Source organism: Lytechinus variegatus, chromosome 18 (assembly GCF_018143015.1).
Source record: "Lytechinus variegatus isolate NC3 chromosome 18, Lvar_3.0, whole genome shotgun sequence".
Classification (NCBI taxonomy): Eukaryota; Metazoa; Echinodermata; class Echinoidea; order Temnopleuroida; family Toxopneustidae; genus Lytechinus; species Lytechinus variegatus.
In genome coordinates this window covers 752,204-770,329 of record NC_054757.1, presented here as the reverse complement: position 1 = coordinate 770,329, position 18,126 = coordinate 752,204, and the positions used below count along the sequence as shown (strand labels likewise).

Below are 18,126 nucleotides of genomic sequence, written 5' to 3'. Positions count from 1 at the left end.
GACCTAACACAAACCAGCTAAATCTTTCCATTTACTATATATAGCAAGAGACCACACACTGTCTTTCGTAATTGTCAATTCAATCTAGTCACTCAAATCCTGAATGAACAGACTGGGTAGATTCACACAAGAGCAAATCTGAGCTGTTACACATAGCCCAGCTCTTAATCCTAGATTTTTCTGATTGATTACATTCACCATTCTGTACAAATTAATTGTACAATTGATTACTTAATGTTTGTTACAAGCCTCATTAAATCTATCACAGAATTTTTCTTTTTACTGAGAATGTTAATGATTGTACATTTGTCTGCATGAATGAAAATTTGTATCTCAGGGGGTGCATTTAATGAAAGGAAGTGTAAACTTTGTGTAACAAGTCCACTTTCACCTAACAGTTACAATAATGACATGCGCTTCTCAGCCAATCAAAGTCAATGAAACTTTTCAGATCTTACAACTCGTCAAAACAAAATGTTGATGAAATGCTCCCCTGAATTCTGAAGGTGTATGACAGATGTTGGTGTCTTATCATTGGAAAGAATTCTGTTAAGCGGAAAGAGAAGCTAACTGCGGACAATTAACATGTCAGCTCGCTATTTAAAGAAGTATCTTTAAGTTTACGCACGTCAGACGTTGCCCTTTTGATTATCGATCTACTGATTGGAACTTACGAGCAAAGGAAGGCCAGAACCGCTTCCAGATGCGCTGGATTTCTCTAACAGTTCTGATAACGTCTCTCCCGGTCCAATGAATGAGTCATCTTGCTGGGCTACCTCAAAGTCATATCGTCTTCTCACTTCTCTCTTCTTATACCTATACAGAGGAGGAGATAGCAAAGGAAAGGGATAGACAAAGCGAGACAGGGAGAGTGAGAGAGAAAGAGAAAGAAAGAAGTGGAAAGTATGTAAAATGGAAATGGAAAAAAGGAAGGAAAAGAAATATAGGGAAGAGAACGGCGGATAAGGAAGAAAGTCGGAGTGTACATGGAAAGGAAAGGGGGGGGGGAAGGAGTGGGGAGAGTGTACAATGTATATGAAATAAAAACAAAGACAAACATATGAGAAGAGAGAGGGGGAGAGGAGAAAAATGGATAGAATTTCAGATGGTCAAATAAAAAGAGACAAGGAGGGAGAGGGAGTGTATATAAAAAAAAGAGAGAGACAGAGCAGTAGAGATCACATGAGACAGGTGGGAGGGGAAGAGAGGGAGATAGGGGGAGAGATTGATAAAAAGAGACAGAAATAGAGATAGATTGGGATGAAGAGAGACAGACAGATGGAAAAAGAGATACCAGAGATTGTGAGAAAAACAAGAAATAGAGTGAGTAATCTGTCATGACCTTTATGTTGATTAAAATCAGGAGTAATAAGCTACATCCAGCCTTAAAAATAGAAAATATCAGGATGTTTTTAGATTCCCAGACAATAGACAAAAATACATTCCAAAGATTGTAGACCTTTCAGCAACAGGATGAATATTAAAAGAATGTATTAAAGTTAATCAACCCTTAACTGTGGATGGTAACTACATTCATTAGGAAGTGTATTTCAAAGAATTTATTTGACAATAATCATAAGAATTGATTGTCAAAATCGACTACAACAAAATCAGTACTTCATCTTCTGTACAATTTGATAATGATCAAAAGATCTACAATATGTAATGAAATCTTATCATATTACCAATTTAGGAAATTTAATATTTTTTTCCACTTTAAGCACTAAATGATAGGCCTACGAATGGGGTAAAAGGAACATAGTCTGCATACAATTTTCAATCTTATTACTATGATTTATCATTTCTTAAGCTACTGCATCAAACACTAATATGGTAAATTATTCAATGTCATGATTTCATCCTAGCTTCATTGACACAAAGTCTTACAGATCAATCACCAGATGGTCAATCAATATAACTGTTAAATTTACATCAAAGACTATTCTTTTTACATTTCCAATCAGGGGTTACTTTTTGCACTTCAAAATAATTAATGAAGACAGGGGGGGGGGAAATATATTTAATTTGAAAAACTCCTTTTTTTACCCAAGGAGCAATCATATCATCGGCGTTCATCCAAACCATCATATCAGTCAATTTTGGTTTTAAGAAAAATAAAATTTGTGATTTTTGCAGAAAATGAAATTTCTAGGATGCAATTCATTTTTCTGAGATACAAGTGGATTTTCACGACTATATCATACAAACTTTTGATAAAATGTGCAAATCCCTTTGGAAACCTGTACTGTAGCAGAGCAACAGAGCGATGCGACATTTTGACTGACCGCAATTTCAATGCGCGTGGTCAGCCAAACCGTTGTATCGGCAATGCATCGACTTTGCATGTGCATACAACGCTTTGACTGATCGCGCACATTGAAATCGCGGTCAGTCAAAATGTTGTATCGCTTTTTCCCTATGGCGTTTTTGTACAGGGAAAATCTAAACCGCTAAAACCTAAGTTAAAAGCATGGAGCTCTTTTGAAATACTTTCTCCAATCCTTGGTTTTGTGTAAATATAAGGATACCAATGTCAAGCAATTGTCTTGGTCTTTCCAACCATGTATTTTTCTAGCAATGAATATGTTGTAAGGCTGGGGAACTAGGTGAGAAACTTATAGTAAACTTTCTCTGGAATGGGTTTGCAACATCGTATGAGTGCTACGACGGTTCGGATGACCGCCAACGATATGTTGAATTGAAAAAATGGTTGCTCCTAAGCATTATATTTCAGGAATTTTACGGGCAATTTTGGGTTGTGATGAAGGCAAAATCCCCCATCAACCTTATGTATTTCCTACGCTGAATAGGAGAATCTCAGATAGTGGTGCCCTTCCCAACCCCTTATCGCTTATATCGGGCAACAAGCAACAGAGCTCCAGTTTGCATTTCGCCTTCAAGGCACAGGCAACACAAAACAAATAATGATAATATAACAAACCTCAAGTAGAAGAATGTAAGAGCAATGATGAATGCTGCGGCACAGAATGTGACAGAGATGAGAAGAGCTATTTGGTGGACGGTCGTGTTGTAGGTGTCTTCTGCACCAGGCAGTTCTGTCAATATCATTATAAAAAACATTTTTAAATGATTTAAAAGAAATTTGTCAAGAATATGAATGTTGTTCCATGAGATATCGATATCACAATGTAATAAAACAAGGCTACCTCAAGATAAAGTTATACTATAGTATGAACAAGTATAATGTGACATGTTGACATTTTTACAAGCCTTTTCACAAATATCTAATGAGAAAATCCATTATAAAATTGGCAAAACAAGAAATTTAAAGAACAGATATCTGCAATTATTGAGACACAGATAGTATATTAAATGAGCTATCAGTATTTTTGCTACTAAGCTACACCTCCCCCCCCCCCAAAAAAAAAGCAAAAAATATATCAAATCAATGGAAATACACCAAGCAAAACACAAAAAATCTAATCAAAGATTAAGAAGAGAGTTTTGTTTTACCTGTAGTTGTTGAGGTAGTAGTAGGGGGAAGGGTTGGGTTGAGTTTGAGATTACAATTTGGTTCATCATTACAGCAATATACTGTGCGGGATATCCTATGATTACTGAGCTGTCCTTTACATTGCATCAATCCACCATCTTCCTCTGGCGCTAAACAACCATAAGATCTGTATGATAGAGAAAAGAGGGGTAAAAGATAGAGATATTGATAAATTGTTATTATAAATGTATAGAGTAATTACAAATTACAAACAGATGACAGACACATATATATATATATATACATATACATACACAGTACATTGACATACTGATGTTCTCAGTATTGGTTTTGTTAACCTTGGTTAAATTTATATTTGATGTACATTGTAACTGTTGTTTAGTTGTTGTTTTATAGATTGATACATTTGAAGTGGAGGACAAGCCTTTGTTGTGATTCCCATTGTCATCTTCACCTCCATTCTGCAAATCAAATGATAGTAAAAAAATATATCTTAAAACATGTGGTGCCCTCCCCCTATTTCACTTTATAAGATTTATAAGAAAAAGGCAGAAATTCCACCGTATTTGATTCTTACATATAGGACTACTTGTAAACGAATTGGACCTAATGATAGAATAAAAATATCATACATCATAAAATCTACTGCCATGTAAGTGATCATGTCATCAGAATTGAAAGAATACAAATCCAATGGATATCCCTATCCCTACCCTGACTGTTAACTGCACCACCTGGTAAGACAATCTGTATGAAACTTGAAGATATTTAGGAATCAAGGGATCATGTTTTTTCTACAAGACAGGTCAATGGATCTTCTCTCCTCTCTGAATTTCTTTCCCTATTTTGTGATAAATGAATTCACTGACATGATGATGTATAGAGGTCTATGACTGAGGATACCAACCGCACAGGAAGTGTTATTTTTTCAGCTTCTCAGAAGAGAAGACCCAAACATGTCTCTGTGATTCTATACATTTGGCTTCATGATAGGCATAAGATTTGTATTAAAATTGTGATACCAGCAGATCTTATGAAAATAGCTGAAAATAAGTTAAAGATCTGTATGTAACCTGCGAAACCTAATAAGAAATGTGATTCATTAGATTAAGGCACTGTTGCATAGAGCCGCTTCACAATACTGCCTGAGAAACCAATGTACAAGTTTGCCCCAAATAATCAAGGTTGGTTGAAACTTAAAATTATTTAATGTATAATTTTAATGGATATTTTAATTTTTATTACTTATTCTGAGCTGGTTGAGGGAAATTCTATGCTTTTGTTAAGTACTGTGAGAACACTACAAAGTTACATAATAACAATAATATTAATATGACTTATAAAGCGCCAAACCCTCTACATGTATGTAGAGTGCTCAAGGTGCATTTCAAAACAAATAAAATTATTAATCAAAAGATACCAAAATTACATGTAGCTTAAATGCATCATTGAATAGTGCAGTATTAGCCAGACAGCGGTACAACGAGACAGATATACTATATTTATAGCCTACAAAAATTTGGCAGACATTTTATTCGATTCTGTTAAAAATCATTCACTAATACAACTGCAATTTATGGTCGAGTTATACATATACACCACAAAAACAGCCAGAATAGCTTTGAAAACCCCAAGCCTCCAGCATGGATGTAAATCCTTTTAAATTACATTTGAGTAATCCATCCATCCTATCATCTCTTCTATGCCAAATAGACAGGGACATCATTATCACCATCATCAGGAAAAAACTTGTCACACAGATGGATATGTATGTTATGTATTCTGCATTCATCAACTCTGTCATAGACCCTATGTATTGTTTTAGGTACTACGAGACATTGAACCTGAAGCAACTCTCATTCTCCGCCGCCGCTGGGCGAGAAGGTCTAGTCTCAAGTCAAGACGTATGTGGACATTCTCAGTTAATGAAGTATACAATGTACATGCCATTTTTTTTAATGTCACAATGTGTATATATTTTGGGGTACATCTACTGAGCCTACACATTATACATTGGCACCAAGGATTAACAAAAATATTTAAAAAAACAAAGAAATCACAAGTGAATCCCACTAAGTATAATCTTTTCTTGATGAGAATTGTGACTCCAAGCATCTGAGAGAGAGAACAGATATTGACACTAATGTGAATTTCAGATGATCCTATTCATATTCACTTTGTATTCATTGCTTTGACACTGTGATGTTATTCTATGTAGGATCGGTCAATGAACCTACCAGAACAAGTTCATGTATGGCTCTGCATAGATCTACAAGCCAATGGGTGGCTTCAAGTTTGGTGTTAGCATTAGTGTTGGTACTAGTGTTCGGTGTTCATTATTTTAACCCTGCATGCGATGCTATTCTATGTATTAGGACCGGTCAATGTACCTACAGAACAAGTTCATCTATGTATCTGCATCCACAAGCCAATGGGCAATTTCATGTTCCGTGTTGGTGCTGATCTTGGTGTTAAAGCACAATTCAGACTGCCTTCCCTAACTCCAAAACCCAATGCAAGTTTACAAAACTGATTTCAACACCTAGTTAAGCTGGGTGATGTTAAGTTATTAAACACAACACCAAACGCAGAATCATCATCAAGTATGTTCTATTATGTTAGATATCTGCAGAGGTGCATTTCTTTTAGTGTCTTGAATATTAGGAAATCCTCACCAACATTTGTTCTAAGCCAATCAGATGCAAGGATTTCAGTAGCTTATAACACTACTCAGTAAAAGCCAATAACAAACTTCCATCACGAAAACTGGTACCCAGAAGGAAAGAAACCATATAATATCTTCGGAAGTGAAATATTGAATATGATTAGAGCATGATATGAGTTGATGTATAATTCATAAAGACCGCAACAAAAACCTCAGTATTGATTTGTATCAAATTTAATGACTTATCATAATCACACAAAGATATGTGATGCTTGATGTCTTTTGAGATCTGGATTTGGTTTGAGGCATTTTTATATATACTTTAAAATATCATGCATTACTTCCAGAGAACATAGAATGGAAGTAATATAGAAAAGGTATGAAATGACTTTGGAGGAGAGAGCAAATTTGAATGAGTTTTGACAATGCACAGCTGTTTCCTATCCTACAAGCAAAGTGTGCAATTCAAAGCTGCTAGAGCACAATATGATCCCCTTACTCTCTCCATGGCTAGTAGGTCCATGCTCTCTCTGCAGCTAAAAGAAAAATTGTGTTTCATGAAGCATATGGTCAGTGATTTTCACTGCCTAATATGTTCGTCACTAATCAGATGCAAGGATATCAGTAGATTATAACAGATTACAGATAAATGTCACTGAGTATCTGTTTCATGAAATGCTCCCAGGAAAGACTGTCTCCTCCCCTTGGACAACAGTCTGAACAAGACATCATGGCCTTACATCCATAACAGCAGTCTGAACAAGACATCATGGCCTTACATCCATAACAACAGTCTGAACAAGACATCATGGCCTTACATCCATAACAGCAGTCTGAACAAGACATCATGGCCTTCCATCCATAACAGCAGTCTGAAAAAGACATCATGGCCTTGCATCCATAACAGCAGTCTGAACAAGGAGATATCATGAACTTCGGTCCATAACTAGGATGGCAAAGGTCACTCAAGAGAGATGAAAACACAAATAAACCTCTGCTCTAAAAATAGAGTGCAGTCCACAAGCTGAATGACCTTGAATAAATCCTGCTTGTAAGGTCATGACCAGGCCCCTGGACACAAGGTCAACATCAGAATGTGAGGCTCTAAAAACCATTGCTGAGCATGTAGATATCTAGAAACTTATATCCACCATGATAAAAAAAAACTTCATGGAAATGTTTAAGTGATGCCCCTTCAGTGGTAATATGAATACATTCCTGTATTGACAAACATAAATGTATGATTCAGTGGTACAGTTTGGACCTGTAATGTAATTCTTTTCTTTCCTTTCTCTAATTTGCACTGAAGCAACTTGAGCATCTAATCAAGATGGAAATTGCACTATATAATTTCTATGTACATGTATTATCATCATTATTATGACATTTGCCAATATGTGTGCGGCAAAAAAAAAATTGTGAAATTTTCTTTATAATATACATTTGTGGGTATTATCTACAATACCTTACATTTTATTTAACTTTCTCTTGATTGGTAATAAGCCCTAGCATGTCTAATCATCATTCTTTCTCCAATGTTCATTTCCCCTGCTTCATGTTCCAGCCAAATGCATGTCTTTGATTCCATCCTTGATTTCTCAATTTGATTTGCACTGCTCTGTAAACATTCCTATTTGAATGTTGGACAGAGCTCATCCCCAACATGGCGACAGTCAACGTCATCCACCACCATCATACACAATGGAACAGACTGATCATGACATTCAGAACTTGACATACAATCTCACCCACACATAAATCTATATGAGTGGGACCACATGTAATCGGATTGGGTCATTGACTGTTTATTTGGGTATTGGCAGACACACTTGCAATCAGGATGCAGTAGTGGCGTCGTTCAGTGTGCCAAGTTCACTGTGCGATGGTTCATCTATCCATTTCATGTTTACCAATCTTCAAGAATGGCACACTCATCCTACAATAAAGCCCTTTTTTTTAAATGTTGGTTATGCAAAAATTGTGAATAAATAAATTCACACAAGTGGCATGGTTGTGGTGCATGCTATAATACTATAAGGGCACTGTCACAAAATTTGTCTTTAAAAACATACATTTCCAATTTCTATGAAAAAAAATGCATTTACTTTGATATATGTACACTGAATGGACGGGGACAGTTTAATTTTCATTTTCAAATGCTGGTATTGAAAATGCTGGTATAATAATCATGAAAATATATACTTTTTAATTTATAATTTACCCTGCACAGTAGATTTTGTATAAATCATCTTTGAAGAATGTGACATTTGAGTGTATATTACCAAGAAATCATTAAACCAATTAAAGATAAAACCCTACATCACAATGGACAGGATGACCAGATATATGTCCAAGTTCAGTATCAATATACATAATGTACATGTATACTGGTAGGTTTCAATTTTCATACACTAGTGTATAATTGTAATTTGATAACACATCTTTAAGTACCTACATGCAAAGTCATGGACTGAAGTAACCTCATTCAGCTCTGTCAAGTTGACAGTCGTAAAGTAAAATATCATTGCTGAGCACTACAATTAATTTCTGCTGGTAGACCACCATTATTTATCTGTAAAACTGGGTTGCCAAGGATATGAAGCAGTTGATATCAAGTTCAGATATATAATGAATGCCTCAACTTTCCAAAGAATGTTTTAGTGTAGTAAAGACCATCTCAATTATTTGTGTATAATTTTCTTTCCTTCTCTGCACTCATTTTCATATCTAGTATTGATGGAAGTTTAGAAGAGAAAAGCATAATCGTTTTTTTTTTTATTCCCTTCTTTCCTTCATTAAGATGAAGTATAAATCTGAATATCTTACTGCTGCAAAACATGATAAGATTATGCAGCATTTCCAAAGTTTGTTATTGTTATCTAACATGTATAAACCTGTATTTGAACCTTGTGAATCAGTTTTGAGTACCCAATTAAAAAAAAACACGTCACCAACTTGTGTTGATGATAAAATGAAAAAAAAAACCTAAAGCAGAAGCGATTTTGTGTCTCGCCCACTTATGAAATATCGTGATTTGCGAGGGCACACAACACAATTGTATCAAAATTTCATTGGGAAATAACTGGGATGGAATAACATTTATAATAACAGTCTTGCGTGTAAACTTTAATGTTGACCTCAAAATGAACTCTGACCTTACTATGTGACCTCCAAACACACTAACATGCAGGTCTCCTAAGCACACCTACAACCCAAGTTTGGTTGTAAAGTGACTTACAGTTGGAGAGTAATGTGTCATAACATTGACCTCTAAATGACCTTTGACCTTACCATGTGACCTCCGACTGCATCATAACATGCAGGTCCCCTTAGTACATCTACCATCCAAGTTTAGTTGAAAAGTAAGTTATGGTTGCAGAGTTATGTGCCATAAGAGACTCTTGCATGTAAACTTTAACGTTGACCTGAAAATGACCTTTGACCTTACCATGTGACCTCCAACCTCCAAGTTTGGTTGAAAAGTGACTTACGGTTGCGGAGTTATCATGTCATACTGTTTGTGACGGACGGACAACCAACATTTGGATCCCTAAGTCTCACCTTCACCTATGGTGGAGAAAACTAGATGTGCTCTCAGTCTTACATGAAAACCAAGAATTGCCAGGTGTTCTCTGATTGAGAAATAACCAGATCTACTCAATTGGAAATATCAGATATTTCTGTCACTGTGAAAGGCAAACTGTATCTGTTCAATTATAGTACATACATGTAGGCCTAATTCTCAACATCACAAAAACTTTTGTAGGGTTTTTCGCCAAGGTCACAGGTATTCTTGCAGTGTGTATTAGTACGAGAACTTTTCAATCCCAATGAGTACATTGGCATGATAAGCCGTTTGGTCGCTAGATTTTGAATTGGGAATCTTGTCCGATACTCATCCAGACTACACTTTGCATAACTTTAAGAATTTAGTTACACCAAAAGGGTTTCATTCAAGTGGATACGAATGTGTAAAATGATTGAGGTTATTGATGCCTGAAAAAATTCCTGTAAATTTACAGATAGTTTTGGTGATGTAGTTCTACACCAACATGTATTGTCTTTAAAAGATTCCAGAAGAGGCTGGAAACTGAAAACTGAATATTCAGCAAAATCAACCTCATAAATGACTGCATTCTTTAATTAATATTAAATATAGCTTTGGATACAGAGCACATGTAATGTATATAAGGTCCATTCTTCTGTGTTCAAGCAATGTTCAAGCAATATTTCAGCATGTTCAGTACTGATGGGTTTATCAATCAAGAGCTGAATTATTAGCATGCTCATGAATAATTCATGCTCATTTGTCTCCATTAGAATCCAAAAGGCTTTGTGGTGGTGCTTGCACAGCAGGTCCCTCGGTTTCTCTTCAACAACAGCTAGTCTCATCTAAGGCACTGCTTAGAGTGGAAAAAAACAGTGATGCAACGCATTGTCAAAAGGCTAATGCTTCAGTGACCCCTCGCCTTTCACAATTAAAGGTCAAGTCCACCTCAGAAAAATGTTGATTTGAAGCAATAGAGAAAAATCAGACAAGCACAATGCTGAAGATTTCATCAAAATCGGATGTAAAATAAGAAAGTTATGACATTTCAAAATTTCGCTTATTTTTAACAAAATAGTTATATGAACGAGCCAGTTACATCCAAATGAGAGAGTTACATCCAAATGAGAGAGTTGATGATGTCACTCACTCACTATTTCTTTTGTTTTTTATTGTTTGAATTATACAATATTTCAATTTTTACGAATTTGACGATTAGGACCTCCTTGCCTGAAGCACAAAATGTTAAAATAATGGAATTCCATGTGTTCAGGGAGGAATGAAACTTCATTTCACATGACAATGACGAGAAAATCAAAATATTTCATATTTCAAACAATAAAAAACAAAAATAGTGAGTGAATGACATCATCGACTCTCTCATTTGGATGTAGCTGGCTCGTTGATATAACTGTTTTTGTGAAATGAAGCGAAATTTTGAAATGTCATAACTTTCTTATTTTACATCCGATTTTGATGAAATTTTCAGTGTAATGCTTGTTGAATTTTTCTCTTTTTATTCAAATCAAGTTTTTGTTGGGGTGGACTTGTCCTTTAAGAGAATTTCACAATGGCGGTGCCTCAATCTTCATCCTTGTTCAGACTGTTGTTCAAGGGGAGAGCAGAGAAGTCAAAATCTTTTTTTTGTATACCAAATGTTCTTCCTGTCTCCTCAGCTCCAACACATTATCCAGACACTGAGAGAACATGAAGATTGTGTTGCATGTGGATCATGCAGAGTTGTATTGCAGACCTGTATGAATTGCATCATACCAACACATTTTGCATATGCCCACATTTGATGAAAACAGATGTGCCCCATCAAACTCAAACCCATAGTTGCTCTCTCCTTCAAATTTTGTCTATGATCGCCCTGGTTGAGAACTATCAGAGAAGATTCTTCATAATCATTCAGATTACCAGATTTCAGGGATGTAACTGGAGTTTTGTATAAAAACCTGAAAATGCGGAGCGAGCGAAGCTCTCGCGCCTTACGGCCGGGGGTCCAGGGGCAACGCCCCGGTGGGGTCGGGGGGCGAAGCCCACCGAAGCCAGAGCATTATTGCACATTTGGGGCCACAGGAGAGGCCATTTCACTTCAATAACAAAATTATCCAAGCAATGTTTAAGCTGTTAATTCCGAGTTAAATCACAGTCCGAACGAGAGGTTGGCAAACAAAATATGTGCGGCACATGTGCATGTGTTTGTGTGTGGAAATTGCGATCCAGGGTTCACTTCCGCATTCAAGCCAACTCGCGACAGCTCGACCATCAGAATTTCAGACAGCGAGCGTTCTGTGCATTGAATACTGTAATTACGGTCAGTATACACTGTATACTGACCGTAACGTAATCAGAGCGAATTTCTCAGTAGCCGAGATGTCGCGATTCACGTGGCAAGCAAAGCACATGTACAAAACACATTGGCGATCGATCGTCTTTTTTAGAACGTGCCGATCGTGAAATTTCGAAGGGGCCGGGTTTTCCGGCAACTTTCGAGGGAGGGAAAACCGGAAAAGTTGAGATTTCATGAAAATACCGGAAATCCGGCAATTTCCGGAAAAGTTACATCACTGAGATTTAGAGGAAATTTTCCATCACATGGAGAACTCCCTTCACCTCAACTTTAGTCTGAACATGGCATAGATCTGATGGCAAAAGTCAGTGTCAGGGCCATCACTCCACCCCAGGAGGTCATCAGCCTTGAAGTGATTAGTGGTGACCTTTAGGACTGAGGACATCCCTATAGTCTTCTGTCTCAAACTGTCCATATATCAATAGCCAAGCTAAGGACAGCTTGTTGATAAACACAAGACTCCCTGTAGATAGTGTATCTAGCTATTTATGGCACTACTAATTGAGTATGAAAAATGGAGGAGTATGGTCATTATATGAATGCCCTGATGGGAGGGCACATCAAGGTTTTGGCTACTGTATGGTCTCTGGAATACATCTTGGTATACCTGGGGAGAGTTTCATCAATATTTTTTCCAACAAGTTGTAAGATCTGACAGCTTTCCTGGATTTTGATTGACTGTGAGGCACTGTTACTATGGTAACTATTGGATAAAATGGGTCTTGTCGGATAAAACGTCTAACAAGTCATTTCATGAAATGCTCCCCTGGTTTCTTGTATTTTCTATTTTTGCTATAAACCCCCTCCAAACTTTGTTTGACAGTGGCAAAGCATTAAAACACCCACACAATTTCAATCAATAAACATATTATTCAATAGATAAATGAATGAAAAAAGAATGATTAAAATAAATAAATAAACCAATAAACAAAGAAATAAATTAATGAATGATACATAAATGAATGCCTAGAATAAATAAACAATTAAATGAAGAAATAGTTGGCTATGAGTGAAAGAGAAAATTATAATCAATAAAAAAATAAGATCTAAAATAGTAAACATAAAAAAAACAATAAGCAACTAAACGAAGAAAAATAAAAACAAAAAGATATAAATTATTTTGAATATTTAAATTTTTGAGAAAAATATGTAAACATTGCCAACATTCATATTGGACTGTGTGAATAAATGAACTTCATTTTCATCAAATACATGTGGTTTCCTGAATGTCTGCAAGATCAGAAAATTTACAATGTCTTTAGAGCATCATTCATGAACCATCTATTTAACATTAAAAGTAATAATAAACTATTGCAACCTTATAACTTCATAAATATTTCACTGTTCATGCTAAAGTTTCTGTTTCCCATGCTCTGCACATACAATGCTCATGACAACAACATCCAATTACAAAATAACTTTACTATGGGAAGCCGAAGAACGCAGTAAACAAAATTTATAATGTTGCTATGACAACAAACACATTCAATATAGAAACTGGAAGAAACTGTACACTGAAAATGAGCAATGAAATAGGTACATGTATGTCAGGTGAAAATGAAGATGTAATAGCTATATTATGCAAATCAGAGAGTGAATTCAGGGCAACGGAAGAAGGCGAGGATAGGCGTTCAAGGATAGGCATTTTATTTTTCTCTCGGCCTACCCCAAAAAGCTCCCTGTCTGTTGGGTCGAACTTCGGCAATTTTTTCGACTTTTCAAGCGTGAATTTGGTCGATGACTAATTCCAAAGCAGCGTAGCTCGATTTTCATGGTGAGAAAGCAAAGAAGTGCATTGACTGGGCCAGGGTTTGGGACATGCCTACAAATTCCTTAACATGCTTCGTTCTAATCCCATGGTACCTTCTTCCTCTCTCTCTCTCTCTTTCTCTACATTTCTCTAACCACCCCTCTTCCCATCTCTCAGTTTCCTTTGTATTTGCAGCATCATTCTAAAACTTATACTATTTGAGACTGCAAAACTTTAAATTTCAAAGAAAAAATTGAAATTGGTAAAAAGGAAAGCTATATATTGAGGGATATCACCCTAAATGGAATACCCGGTGTTATGATTTTCATTGTAACAAGCCATTAAAAAATGCATGGACCATGCAACCAGGTAGTCTATACCTCCCAAAACCATGTGCAACAAAACCAGGCCAGCAAAATAATAGAAACATTATAGACAACAGAAGTAAGGCAGAAATAATGTGCCCCCTTGTAGATTTTTTTAATTATACATGAGCAAATTACAAATGTAAAATGCAGAATTAGTTAACTTAAAAAAGGGCTCAATAAACCCTGACCCCTTTCTCCCCCATCTCTCATTCTCTCACTCTCTCTTTCTATCTGCCAATAATTGCACATCCTTCTTTCCATACACCTGTCATGTAGCTACCATCTGGCAATTTTCTACACTTGTCTCCCTTCTTAACCACTATGATAAAATACTTTCCTACATCTCCTACAAGTAAATGGCAACACTGAACTTTTCTGTTCTTAACTCTATCATGCAAAGGCCAATACACTTTCAAGTGGTATTTCTTCTGTATGGACCCAAATGAACAACAAAAAAGAAAAAACTAGATAATTAGCTAAAATTTCAACTCATTTTCAGATGCCTTGTTATGTGAGTGAAACATGATACAAACTTAAAATACAAAGAATGTGAAAAGGAAACAAATTGATAAACTTATGTTTTGATTATTTCCTTGACATAGCACCAAAATGATCTTAGTCGAGTGCTGGAAGTCAGGCGGCATGTTCGGATTCGGTTTGGCAGAGTTCGGAAATTTTTTACAACACGAAATTGAGTACATGGGGCTGTACTGTGTATTTTGGTGTTGTGAAATCACCTGGCGTCGATCATTCAGCATCAAGACAAAACTGATAATTTATTTATTTTCAGTAATTGACTTTTTAGATATATTGACATTGGAAGAACACTTTATATTCGGAATGTGAATTTTACCAGTAAACTATATACATGTACATGGATGTATGTAATAGCAGCTGAGTGCAGGTTGTTTTCACTTTCAAGATCAACTATTACCCAAACGCAATCGTGGCGTCTTTGCTTTGACTTTTTATCTTTCCTGTTATTTAGAATTTCATTTCTGTTCTTTCTTACTTATTTGGACATTTCAGGAGGTGAAAAATACTTTTTTTTTACTTTGTCAGTTATGAGGAAGGCATTTATATCTTGTCTATTTTCTTTTATCAAATACAAAACAATTTTAACAGATTACAACTATTACGTCCAGATCAACTCTTTCCCGAACACCATCATGGCATAGCTTTGCTCTGACATTTTGATCTTTTCTGTTTAAAATTTAAAGTTCTATTTCTATTCTCATTTCTTATCTATTTGGACATTTCAGAAGGGGAAAAATAAATGTTACCATTACTAGTACTTTGTCAGTTATGAGGAAGGAACTTATGTCTTGTCTATAATAAACAAGTGGAATGCCTCTGGCCGTCTCACCTGCATCACGCGGTTCAATATAGCAGCAGTGCTGACTTTGAATACTACTCTAACTCGCACAAGATGTTCAGTGATACATGGTTACTCTTATGTCCACTTTTTATGAACTAGACCAATAAACTTACAGAGATTCACCAAAAAACCCCAACATGGCCAAAGTTCATTGACCTTACATGACCTTTGACCTTGATCATGTGACCTGAAACTCAAACAGGATATTCAGTGATACTTGATTACTCTTATGTACAAGTTTCATGAATCAGATCCATAAACTTTCAAAGTTATGATGGTAATTCAACAGATACACCCAATTCGGCCAAAGTTCATTGACCTTTGACCTTGGTCATGTGACCTGAAACGTGCACAGGATGTTCAGTGATACTTGATTACTCTAATGTCCAAGTTTAATGAACTAGACCAATAAACTATCAAAGTTATGATGGTAATTCAACAGATACCCCTGATTCGGCCAAAGTTCATTGACCCTAAATGACCTTTGACCTTAATCATGAGACCTGAAACTTGCACAAAATTTTCAGTGATGCTTGATTACTATTATGTCCAAGTTTCATGAATCAGATCCATAAACTTTCAAAGTTATGATGGGAATTCAACAGATATCCCCAATTCGGCCAAAGTTCATTGACCCTAAATGACCTTTGACCTTGGTCATGTGACGTGAAACTCATGCAGGATGTTCAGTGATACTTGATTAACCTTATGTCCAAGTTTCATGAACTAGGTCCATATATTTTCTAAGTTATGATGACATTTCAAAAACTTAACCACAGGTTAAGATTTCGATGTTGATTCCTCCAACATGGTCTAAGTTCATTGACCCTAAATGACCTTTGACCTTGGTCATGTGACATGAAACTCTAATAGAATGTTCAGTAATACTTGATTAACCTTATGGCCAAGTTTCATGAACTAGGTCCATATACTTTCTAAGTTATGATGTCATTTCAAAAACTTAACCTCAGGTTAAGATTTGATGTTGACGCCGCCGCCGCCGCCGCCGCCGCCGCCGTCGGAAAAGCGGCGCCTATAGTCTCACTTTGCTTCGCAGGTGAGACAAAAACCATTAGAACCGATTACAATTACAATCCAATATAGCCAATACGTATTCACCTGCACTTGTATACCGAGTTTAGCTTCAAATGTTCTCCAATTTTATGACAAAAAAAATTCATGTTTACAATATTTTGAAATTGATAAGAATTGAATCAAAGATCAAGCCAATACCTTCGTATTGGATTTTAAAATATTTGAGGAATTCTTCTTGTCCTTCACTAACCAATTAATCACTAATCAATTAACCACTAACCAACTAACCAATTAACCATTAATCACTAACCAATTAACCACAGTAAATAGTACGGTACTATCTGGACCTGCAAAAAGGCAGGGTTAGCTAATTATTGCGGTGCTAATACAGGAAAAGATGCAGTGTGAAATGAAACCAAGCTAAGGAAAAGTGGGGCTAAGAATTAGCCAATCACAGAAGTTGAAATTGCATGTTAATCATGATCTGTGTGGCAAAATCATCAATACTTATGAGCTGTGCGATAGTCCTGGGTTAAGGCATTAACCTGGGCTAAGCAAATAGTATGGGTTAAGAAAGACAGTGTGAAACCAAAAAAAGATAGTAAAGGAAAGTCCGGGGTTAAGGATACTATGGAGTTAAGGAAATGCAGTATGAAAAGCATATTTGAGATTTTAAAAAATGCATTTTCAGCAACTTATCAATTTGATATTTTTATATACAGTGTACATGTATAAAAATGTCCTTCATTATCGTCAGTGATTTTACAAACTGGCTAAAACCTCAGCTGGCCTCCAAAACATAATTTTTTGTGATATGATTTTCACCAATTTGAAGCATACATGTACATTCTATTCTTGTGTAATACCCAAAATTTTGTCCGCAATTCGTATTTCAATATTTGTAATGAAGCACTTGTATGCATTTCAGAAGTTGCTAATTTTTACCCAAAACAGGTGGTTTGAGCCAGTTCATAAAATCATGTGCATTTTTTTAGCGTCACAAACCATGGTTTGAAGTAGTTCATAAAATCATTCATGGCATGCACGTTTTTTTTTTTAAGAGGGCACAAACCCTGTGCAAAGCACATATACACTGCATACGCGCTGCCCTGTATGCGCCATTCCAGAGACTTTATTGTGCACAAAGAATGGTTTGAGCCAGTTCATAAAATCAAAAGGGAGGGGTTGAACCAGTTTGTTAAAAATATTAATGATGCACTTTTTTATAATAATACAAATTTTGATCAGAAATTAGGCAAATCATTAGAGTAAATCATATGCTTTTAGAATATGCAAAAAAAATTTGAAAATTTGACTGAAAATTAGGTTTGATCCAGTTTATAAAATCACTGACGTTTTATCCAACTAAAAACTCTCAAAAGCAGCAAAAAATTTTCTGTCAATCTAAAAGAAAAACAATAACAAAACAAGTGGAATGCCTCTGGCAGTCTCGCCTGCATTACGCAATGCGATATAGCAGCAGTGCTTACTTTGAAAAACAGCTAATGAATAATTATTCACAGAAGAAAACATCAATAAGATAATAAAATAT

At 35.8% G+C, this 18,126-nt stretch overlaps 1 protein-coding gene across 1 annotated transcript in view; it reads right to left on the bottom strand.

The window, feature by feature from the left end:
- Positions 1-18,126, bottom strand: part of LOC121431952 (bone morphogenetic protein receptor type-1B-like) — a 43,648-nt gene that overhangs the window by 16,498 nt on the left and 9,024 nt on the right. Inside the window, exons 3-5 of the mRNA XM_041629746.1 lie at positions 3,475-3,641; positions 2,942-3,056; positions 675-816 (exon numbers count right to left, since the gene is read on the bottom strand). Coding sequence (XP_041485680.1) covers positions 675-816; positions 2,942-3,056; positions 3,475-3,641 — 424 coding nt within the window. The remainder of the gene's footprint in view (positions 1-674; positions 817-2,941; positions 3,057-3,474; positions 3,642-18,126) is intronic.